Source organism: Bos grunniens, chromosome 17, assembly GCF_055505025.1.
Source record: "Bos grunniens cultivar Pamir isolate PY7600 chromosome 17, Bosgru_T2T1.0, whole genome shotgun sequence".
NCBI classification, from domain to species: Eukaryota; Metazoa; Chordata; class Mammalia; order Artiodactyla; family Bovidae; genus Bos; species Bos grunniens.
The window spans coordinates 16,403,836-16,415,067 of record NC_141181.1 but is presented as its reverse complement, the minus strand read 5'-3'; the positions used below and the strand labels follow the sequence as shown (position 1 = coordinate 16,415,067).

Below are 11,232 nucleotides of genomic sequence, written 5' to 3'. Positions count from 1 at the left end.
GACCAGAAGGTCAGCTTTTTCTTGTTCTGTGATCTGCTCCTTAGGAGAACCATAAACAAGGTCACAGTCGTGGACTTTGAACACGAAGTCAGATGAGCTAACTTTCAACTGCTTCGATGTAGTCACCAAAGCTACAGAAAACATTCGTTAGCCATTTCTTTTAAAGAAGACTAGCCAATTAGGTAATATTGTATTTTGAATGAAAAATCAGATGTTAAAATTTATTCCATTATTATTTTATTATTTTTTTAATTCAAAGGAAGATTATTATCGTCACTTCTGTGAGATTTAGTTAATTTTTACTTCTTTCTACATGGTACTTTTATTAGTTACCTTTAGGCAATTTCATCAGTCTTGGCCTTTGCTTTTAATTTATACAGTGGGATTTACTTGTTCATTGGTGTGAGCAATTTTTAATACCCTGCCAAACAGCCTGTGGCAACTGAAAATACAAGTTGCATACTTTAGATTTCTCTTTTTGAGGCACTGCAACAAAAACATGCTGAAAACCCAACCTCATTGAATTGCATGCATTTATATAACCAGTTCAAATATACATTTTTGTGTGTAATTGAGAAAACAAATTTGACCTACATGCTCAGGAGGCAAGTATGTAGTTGAGCAGTCTCTCCCATGGCCATCATCAGTTTCAATTTCAATTTGTCAGTTTAAAAAATATTCACAACCTAACAGCTGAGAGTTATGTTTTTTTTTTCAATGGGAATTTTTAAACCTTTGAGCCTGGGAGACAGCATCTCAAGTGACCCTGAGAGAACTGTGCTGAGGAGGCAAGGGGAGAAGCCAGATTATATACAAGTTTTGCAACAAAGGGCAGGTAGTCTGAACGTCATATGATTGCTGTTAATTAAAGAAAACCAGATATCCCAAGTTAAGGAACTTAGAGCTTTCTATGTATGGGAAGATGCAAGAGTCTAAGCTCACGGAAATCATTCCTTTCTTTTGCATCTCAGCTATCTGGGGCCAGTTTCCAGTGTTTTTCATATCCTGAGCTTCCTTTCCTCAGGGCTCACCATAGGGAGTGGCTGTAGTCCCATGGCTGCTAGCTCGAAGGTATTCTTCTCCTTCCTGAGTGCCCTTAGGGTTCACCAGCTCGCACTGGAGGGTTGCAATCGCTGATGATTGTGACATCTTTGTTCACTGATGACGTCACATGTGTGTGTGCTCAGTTGTGTCCGACTCTTTACAACCCCATTGACTGTAGATGCCAGGTTTCTCAGTCTCTGGAATTTTCCAGGCAAGAATACTGGAGTAGGTTGCCATTTCCTACTCCAGGGGTCCTTCCTGACCCAGGGATCAACCTGCTTACCATGTGTCTCCTGCATTGGCAGGCAGATTCTTTACCACTGAGCCATAGGGCAGGAAATATTCCGTTCCTCAACTTTCTTGTCATTTGTGTATTTTATCTCCTGACTAAATGCTTCATATTTCATTCAGTCCATCTTGTTCTAGAGTTTATACATGTATTAGAAGCTCAATCAACATCCAGAGACCATTTATACTGATTTTATTTTACAGTTTGGCTACATGAAGAAAATTCCCATCAGTTTCACAGCACCATGAAAACTTCTCCAGTAGCTCAGAAAATTCATGACGGCCACGTATTAAAAGTGTGTTGTCAGACACTGATGTCTCTCAGCCCTGGGGTCAGCCAGAGCCACCAGGCTAGTGAGCTCCAGCTAAGAGTAACTTTTTTAAAGTGCTCTTAGGCAGCCAAGTGCAGCATGTAATGACCTGACCTCTGGTGGCGGTGATATTTACTTCTGCTAGTTGTTGCTGAGTGAAGCCAAAGAGGGGCCTTACTATCTGGACAACTGCTTCAGCCATCAGCTGCAGATCACACAACATCTGTAGGGGCGCTGAAGGAGGTATGGGGGTTCATCTTGCAGGAGCCAAGAAAGACTGAAGCAGTTCAAGTCGATGAGCAGACACAGATCCACTTCTCTGTCATTAATTTCCATATTCACATATACACATGCTTTGCCTTTAGGGCTGCTATGTCTATTGTAACAGAAACCAATCTTGTACACACCTGATCTCAGGATGCATGTTTGTTCTGCAAATCAGAGTTTCAGTGTATCGTTAGTCCCCTGCATACAAAAATCTCGGAGTTGAATTCCGAGAGCACATTCCTTAAGTCCAACAAAGTTAGCCTAGGTGCCCAACTAACACAGTCAGTTATATAGTACTGTACCATAATAGGTTTATAACACTTTTCACTCAAATAGTACATAACACATGCAAAAAATAAACATTTTAAATCTTATAGTACAGAACCTTGAAAAGTACAGTACCATGTATCAGTACCAACTACATCACTGTTACTTTTACCTTGCTTCCGGAGATTCTGAGCTTGAAATATACTGAGCTACTATACTCTATACAGTGCTGTACAGTAAAGTGCACAAAAGCACAGTCACTTGTAGACAATGCACATACATGACAATGTATGCCAGACAAATGAACTAACTCATATGATTGGATGTGTGAATGCACATTTGCATCTTTGAAAGTTTACAACTTGAAAGTTTGTATGTAGGGGACTTAGCTTTGCCATGGACAAGTCTGATTGGATTTTAAATCACTGGCATTATCATAGGAAAAATCAGTATTACATTGTCTTAAAACAGAAAAGAATAACTGCTTTATTTCTTTAAATATAATTTCCAACTATGGTAAAATTTTGAATGGTTGTAAAAGAGTATTTACATTTTCATCTCATTTTGTTGACAGTGACTACCTAGAGCTCAAACTTTTCATAAAAAGTGAAGTGATTTTATATGGAACTTTAGGTACATTTAATATTTAAATCACTTCTAATATGTTTCTATTTTATTTTTAACATGTTTATGTGATGCAAAAGAAAGTTAGTTAAATGCTTTACCAAGCTCTGGGGAGCCTTATTTTTCCTATGACATAACTCTGAAAAATTTGGGGAAGCACCCTTCCCTTAGGGATTTTCAGTGATTCACAACGTGTGCAAGATTCTCCAAAGTGCCTCCAAAAAACTGAAACCTCTTCTGCAGGCTTTAAGGCATTAGAATACCTTAGCCTCAAGGAACTTGGTTCTTTCAGCAGTAACACCCTACAATAACAACATTTCACAAGGTCCTATTGTAATATGTCACACTGGACTATGCACTAGACTGGGAAAGTGGCCGGCAGACAGGCTCCCTTCAAGTTCATTCACCCTCCGTGCCAACTGCCTTGGACAAAGTAGTCGCCCAGATGTCTTCCTTCCATGGTTTCTTTAGTAGAACTTCAGCTTCCAGTCTACCTACGGGGAGGGTCAAGGTCTGAGGCGGCCGCCCATCCCGACCCAACACGTTTTCCCTCTCCTGCAGACGCCTTGGACCTGCGCCGCACCCAGGTCTCAGTCGCAGCTCAGACAGCCTCGCGTCCCATGGGCCCGTGGATGCGGCAGATGGACTTCGGGTCACCTTCTCGCTCCTTCCCTGCATGTGTCCCAAGAGGGAGGGATAGGCCAAGGCCACGGCCAGCGTCCCAGGAGGCGGGGCAGGAGCGCCTAGCCTGCCTTCCTCCCCCCTGCCCTCCAGGTTCTGCGCCCCTGGGCTTGGCACTGGAGGACACCTCCCAGGGGGCGTGGAGCCAAGACACCTGGGGCACCCGGCAAAGAGCTGCTGCCACCCACCCCTCCCCCAGCCTGCGCTGGGGGTGTTTATCTTGGCCGTTCCTCCTCGCTCTCTTCTCTTTCACTTTTCTTTTCGTTGGGGGTTGGGACTCCTTGGGTTCCAGGCGCCCAGGGAAACCCCAGCTGATTTGTTTGTGGCCGCAGAGGCCCGACGCCCGGGAGGGGAGCCGGGTGACCGCGCCCGCCCCGCTGCACTGCCTGCCGCCCCTGACCCTGCAGCCCGGAGTCGATGGAGGTACAGAGCTTGGCTTCTCCGCTTCGGGAGGGGAGGTGCTGGTGGCTGGAAAGGGCAAGGGAATTTTCCCCGAAAGCCTTCGTCTCGGTCCCCTCCCAGCACTGGCCGGACCCACCCGTCTCCCCGCCGACTAGCTGCCAGCCGGGCCGCCCCGCCCTCTTACGGGGGAAACACTTGACCGCGACTTCGGTTTTCGGTGGCGCTAGGCGCAGAGGTTTTTCCCCTTCTGACCCTTTATTCCTGTCGCGGGCTCTCCACGCCATCCTCCGCTTCCAGCCGAGCACAGACTGCTAGTCCACTTGCGGCTCCCGCGCGGGTCCCCCGCGGCCCCGCGGTGCGCTCCGCTCTTTCCGCGTCGCGGGGTGCTGTGCGCTCCACCTACTCCGCGCCGGGAGGCGGAGAGCAAGGGAAGCGCGCCCGGCCGAGCTGCGGGGTTCGGAGAAAGGGAAATCCTACCGCACAGAGCACTGAGTTCTGCACCTCATCCAGCTCAGAAAGTTCAAGTAAGGTACTGCAGTTCCCCGCTTCTTCCCTCCCTCCTCCCAAACCTCCCACCGACCGTTGCCAACTCGCCAACCGGTGCCAACTCCTGTGTGAGCTTGCACGTCTGACTCTGTGTTTGTCAGTCAAATTGCCCTCCTCTTTTTTGATCAGGACACTTATCTGCCTTGGAAGAGGAATTTATAGAATGGCTACCTTTTGATAGTCAGGCCTGGCTTTATATTATTTCCGGAAAATCCGTGCTAGAAACTTCAAAGAAATGCAGGAGACTTGTACTGCTGTGAACTGCTTATTCAAAGGGGCTTTAAATGAAAATGCAGTTAATTTTTCCAAGTGTTGTTGAGATGTTGCAAGCATATACAATGTATTTGAACGTAGCTTATAATGTATTGAATTTAACTTGATTTTCTATGCGTTTAAAAGTTTCTTAACGTCGAAGTATACGTAAAGCAGGGTTAATTTTTAAATGATGCTTAAAATAGGTTCTTAAATAGGGTGAATCAGAAGTTTCAAAACTGGAAGTAAAGTGGTTGTCACTAGCGATTCCCATTATGTTTTTAAAAACTACCGTCTGATGTTATGACACTGGTGATGGCATCTCCTTGTAACTGATAGGCATTCTCATTTTGTCAGTGTGTTTAAAGCGGCTTAGTTGACTTGACTGAATAAACAGATGAGATCTAGGTGGTTACAGCATCCTACTCTGCAGAGGTGGATGTTCTATGATAATGCATCAAGGTACAAGATACATTAAACTCCTGCCATTTTATTGGAAAGCAGTGCAGAGGGCATGATAGCTAAAGAGGGAGCAGGTACAAAGAGAGAAACATAAAGATATAGAAAGGAAAGGACTGATGACAAAGCAATAGCCATTTTAGAGTTAAAAAAGTGTGAAAAAAATTAAAATTTTGCTTAATAAAGTTAAGAAGTCTAGAAGACTGTGAAGGTTTGTTCTGGTAGGCCGAAAAGGCACATCCTTGTATTTCTTCCTCGGTTTTCTCCTCTCAGAGTTTTGATCATACTCAGAATGGCCTTTCCAGCAGGATTGTCTGCTCTAGGACAGGGTGACAGAGGGGTTAGGTTGGGTGCTGGCCTGGACTTCTGGTAGGCAGAATGTTCACCATTCTCTGCTGATTTGGAATGGAAACTCCAGAACCTGATTTAAAGCTACAGTTTCTGGAATTAGGAATTTTCCTACAGCTTACTAGGTGGGTTTAAGAAAAACAATTTGATGCTTTTTGTTTTAATCCATGAAATTAATATGTAAATGTCAACAGCTGTATCTCAGGACATAATGTTTGTCAGTGAAATACATGTTTATAAATTTCTTTGGAGGAAGGGGGAAAGCAGTGGTCTAAAGTTTGATAATTGAAAAATTTAAATCCTAGAAGGGTCTCCATCTCAGGTTTTATCAAACCTGGACTTCGGGAAGGCTGTGAATAAAGGGACTTTTTCTGAGGAAAATAGCCATAACTCTAATGATCTTTTTAAATGGATCTTGAACACAAAACAGTTTGAAAAACATTAAAAACTTACAAAACTGCCCTTTCTTCCTGTCTCCCATTGAGTATACTAAGTTCTATTCATTATGTAACAGTTCCTTTGCAGGTTAGTTAGTGATAGTGAAGAGAGTGATAATGCAGAGAGTCCTATTTCAGGTCCACAACTTGAACTATCGGAAATAATATGAATCATAGCTAACACTTGATGACTTCTTATTATGTCCCAGACATTGTTCTAAATATGTGTGTAGTTTTTTTTTTTAAATATCATAATAAACTTTTGTGGTAGTAGGGACTGTATTTTATAACTGGAGAAACTGAACCATAGAGTAATTAAATAACTTTCCCAAAGTCACAGAGTGAGAAAGTGGTCGAGATTTAAGAACACCAGTATTTATGAAGGCTATTATTTCCATAGAAATATTTCTCACAATTTGATAGTGACAGCCATAATTTCATTGCAAGGTAGTGTGAGATAATGATGGAACACTGGTTTTATAGTATCACTTATATGGTACTTTCATTCTAACATTATTAATTATATATTTAAAGATTACATTTAGGAGCAAATAGTAGTCACATCACATGGATATCTATATGAGTTTGGTCCTTGAAGAAAATCTTTTTATGGTTCCTGAATGAAAACATTTGTCCATTTCACCTAGTTTTTGCTGATAGAGCTTGACAAATGGTAGGCAAATGTGGATTGATGTATGTCTGTATCTTGCATTCATCCAAGTGAAAGGCTGGGATTGAGGGAGTCTTCAGAAGACACATAACACAGGGGAGGTGGGTGTGGTCAACTGTATGGGAAGTCTCCTTTTCAGAAGATATTTATGGTCTGAGGGTTGGCAAGAAGCCAGCTTCTTTCTTTAGCTCAATATTAGCTCTTATATTTCTTGATCCAGTGATTACAGATTATTGTGTGAGACTATTGAGTTGAACATTGTTTATATGCTGGCTGGTATCCTATTTTATGGATTGGGTAGAAACATCCCATAGGAAAGTTGAGAGAACATTTGTGAGTTTTGCTAGTAGTATTTACTCCTAATTAATGGTGAATTTTATTAAAATAACTGCAGTCAACTTTGTATGTGTTACTATTTACTAACTTGCTGCATGTTGGGGAATGTTACCCTTTTTTTAAGTTATTCAGTATTAGAATCAGAAATAGGAAATAAAATGCTCTGACCTCAGCTCAATCCAATGGTAGTATTTGTACATATTCTATATCTGGAGGTACAGTATGTATACACATATATTTTCCAGTGTTTTACCCCACTGAAAATCTAATGGTGCACGGCAGGTCATTTTTTGGAAGAGCAGAGGACTGTATATGGACCACATGAAAATGAATTAAAAAAAGTCAGAATGCCGATTAGGTGGCCATGTTCTAAGTCGTGTCTTTTCCAAATGCTGAAGGAGAGTGACAGAAAGTGTTTGGTTAAGTAAAGGAACTGAAACTGAAAATGATCCCAGAAGAGGAAAATATGATGACTGTAAGGTTGGGGGTGGGGATTCTAATGATCTTTGTGACATACCAGCCCAGTGACATAGGCAATGAAACCTGCACCACTGAAGTCTCCTTACCGGCTCTTCTGCTCATATGCCTTCTGACACAACTTTGGGAGAGGAAGTACATTGGCCCTTGAATGACAGCAGTTTAAACTGTGAGATCTACTTATATGAGACTTTTTTGGACAGTAAATACCACAGTGCTAGGGTATCCATGGCTGGTTGACTCTGTGAAGCAGAACTATGGACACCAAGGAACCTCGGTACCCAGGGCTTGCTGTAGGTTACAGCAGACTCTTCATAGAGCGGAGTGTTGAAGCCCCAACCCTGCATTATTCAAGCATCATCTGTATCATTTGCACACTTTTAGCACTGACTGCTAACATTTTCAAATTATTTTCTAATTGAACATTTTAGTTAGATATTTAGCCATATATTTTTCCAACTTGTTTGCTCTCCTTACCCCTCCGCGAGCTTCCCAGATGGCACAGTGGTAAAGAATTCGCCTGCCAATGCAGGAGACATAGTTTCCATGGAAAACTGCATGGACAGAGGAGCCTTGCACCCTACAATTCATGGAGCTGCAGAGTCCGATGCAATTAAGCACACACAGAAATACACCTCAGCACCAAAAAGAAGCATATACTTCGAGATTTCATTTTAAAATAAATATTAATATTTATATTGTGAAAATTATTATTTATGTTATTTTAAGCATAGTTATTAGTACACAACTAACCAAAATAACCCATTCACTTTTAATAAGTAATTATTGCTGCTGCTGCTGCCACTAAGTCGCTTCAGTCGTGTCCTACCCCCTGCAACCCATAGACGGCAGCCCACCAGGCTCCGCCGTCCCTGGGATTCTCCAGTCAAGAACACTGGAGTGGGTTGCCATGTCCTTCTCCAACGCATGAAAGTGAAAAATGAAAGTGAAGGCGCTTAGTCGTGTCCAACTCTTAGCGACCCCATGGACTGCAGCCCTCCAGGCTCCACTGCTTTGACTTAAAAAAGTGTCTCTAATAGCAATTTTGCCCCTTTCCCCTATGTTTGACACCCTGGACAGGCAAGGCACGAAGTAGGATTCTGAGTGGGGGCGAGGTCCACCTTTCTTTTGTAAAATGGGAAAAGCATCGTTATGAAAGAGGAAGAGGGAAAAGAGAACTTGCTAGAAATCTGCTTGCTTCAGGGTCATTTCAGGCATACCATTCATAAAAAGGGGCTCCTATGGAAGTAGTGGATCTGGAAATTCATTTCTTTAGAACTCTCTGTGGTCGTTCAGACCTTGGAAAGTCATGGAGGTTCCCTGACGAGCTCTGATCTAGTTCAGCCTTTTCCCCAACAGCCCCTTCCCATGGTTTCCGGACTGCCAGGGCTCACTGTGCTTCAAAGCAAGTGTGTGTGTGTGTCCACACACATGCGTGAGTGTGCCTTGTGGGGCAGACAATAAAAGAGGGAATCTGGCTGCAATAGAGTCTTCCCAATGATAGGACTGAAGAGTAGGTTCTAGTCAGGCTTAGACAGCCTTTGTAGCTTCATTTCCAGTCACCTCTTCTGTGCTCCAGACACACTTGCCATACATATGCCTCATCACTCCTTGTCAGCCAAGTGTCCTGCTCACAAAGCCCACCCTCTCTAACTTAGGCTGCCCGTTTCTACTGCCCAGGAAAAATTATTCTTTTCCTCCTATGAATGTATTTGGTGCTGTCTACATTCCTCTATGGGCTTCCCAGGTGGCACTGGTATAAAGAACCTGCCTGCCAGTGCAACAGACATAAGAGATGCAGATTTACTCCATGGGTCAGGAAGATCCCCTAAAGGAGGGCATGGCAACCTACTCCAGTGTTCTTGCCTGGAGAATTCCATGGAAAGCAGAGCCTGGCAGGCTACAGGCTATAGGGTCGCAAAGAGTTTAACATAATTGAAGCAACTTAGCAGGCACACGAACATTCCCCTGTAATAGCGTTTCTTTCTGTGAATTCATCTTATTAAGTGTCTCTACACTTATATTCTGAGTAAAGACAGGACAGTGTGTCCCATGTCCCCAGCCAGGGGTTGGACACGTAGGTGACTTCTATTGACCTCAGTGATCACTGAACAGTTTAACAGCTGGGCAGAGGCATATGCAAAACAGGTAGGAAACAAGCAACTCAGCAAAACACTTTGCTGGAACATTATCATATAGGCAGTATTTTAGGAAAATTAGTGTAGGATAGGCTTTACTGAAGAAAAGAAAGAATTGGAGCTAAGGAAACCAGCCAGAAGTCCATTCAGGGATATGCTCTTGTTCCTATCATCTTCTCAAGGACCTGCCTGTGTCATTCTGCCTGCTAAGTCGCTTCAGTCACGTCCAACTCTTTGGGATCCTTTAGACTGTAGCTCGCCAGGTTCCTCTGTCTGTGGGATTCTCCAGACAAGAATGCTGGAGTGAGTTGCCATGTTCTTCTCCATGGGGTCTTCCCAACCCAGGTCTCCTGCATCTCCTGCATTGGCAGGCAGGTTCATTGTTACTAGTACCACCTGGGAAGCTGAGCTAATGCTAGCAATTCTTTTTTTAAAATTTGTCATCAGTTTTTCTTCTGTCTTTAGTGAGTCTTTCCTTCACCATGCAGCTTTGCTATAATTTTTCCCATTAAAAAGGGAAACCAGAAAGACTCTCTTGATCTCATGTTTCTCTCCAGCTACCACCTGGTTTTTCTGTCCCCGTTTTATAGGACAACCTTGATAGAACAACTCTGGTCCATATCCAGTGTATCTTTCTCATCCTCTCTTGACCCAGCGAGATGGTCATCCCCACCATCCTGTGAAAAATGCACTTGTCAAAGGTACCAGGAACTCACTTTCTTAACCTCTGAATATAGGCATCTGAGGGCTCAGTTCATGGCCTTTTCTCTGTCTATGCTCACTCCCTTGGTGATCTTAGTCTCTTGGCTTTCAATACCTTCCTAAATGATGACTCATCAGTGTATGTGTTAGTCATGACCCCTCTCTGAATTCCAGTTATACATAAAAGTCCCTTCACCACCCCCAATCAGATATCTAGTGCTCATTGGATTCTTGTGAAGTGAAAGTCACCCAGTTGTGTCCAACTATTTGGGACCCCATGGACTGTAGCCCGCCAGGCTCCTCTGTCCATGGGATTTCCCAGGCAAGAATACTGGAATAGGCTGCCGTGCCCTTCTCCAGGGGATCTTCCCCACCCAGGGATTGAACCCGAATCTCCTGCATTGCAGGCGGGTTCTTTGCTGTTTGAGCCACCAGATGGTAAAGACCTGGATTCCTGACTTTACCCCCAAAATTGCTACACCCATGACAAGTCCATTCTTGTAATTGCACAGATCACCAATCAACCTATTAACCATGGAGTATTCCTTTCTTCCCCTTCACACCCTGCCATTTATTGTGCTGAATCACTTAGCTGTGCCTTCAAAACAGATCCCACGTCTGCCGAGTCCAGGTCCCTATTATCCTGTCTCGAGATACAGTGGCAAGAATGGGTCCCTCTTTTGCAACGCTTGTCCCTCCCTTCGGCCCCGCCAAAGTTTCAGTTATCTGTTTTTACTTACGTTTTTCTTATCTACAAACAGATGAAAACCACTGCAGTATGTTGTGGCTTAAAAAAGCAATATCATGTTATTTGTCATGATTCCGAGATTTGGGCTACATGCAGCTCCTCTAAGGCTGCCGGGAGTGACGCACCCAGGAAGATTTCCTCATCTTCCTGCCACACACCCAGGTGGATCTAGCACCTGGTGTCTACAGTCTAGCACTGGACTGGCTATGAAATTAAAGGCACCTCCTTTCTTTCT

At 43.5% G+C, this 11,232-nt stretch overlaps 1 protein-coding gene across 4 annotated transcripts in view; it reads left to right on the top strand.

Annotated features, from left to right (window-relative positions):
• Positions 1-1,513: 1,513 nt before the first annotated feature.
• IL15 (interleukin 15) overlaps positions 1,514-11,232 on the top strand; it is a 96,655-nt gene continuing 86,936 nt past the window's right edge. The window contains exon 1 of one of the 4 annotated variants that reach the window (XM_086346595.1): positions 1,514-3,905. In XM_086346595.1, coding sequence (XP_086202721.1) covers positions 3,260-3,905 — 646 coding nt within the window. In that variant the 5' untranslated portion in view covers positions 1,514-3,259. Of the gene's footprint in view, positions 4,414-11,232 lie in introns of all 4 variants that reach the window. The other 3 variants (XM_086346597.1, XM_086346599.1, XM_086346598.1) reach the window with 3 other exon arrangements.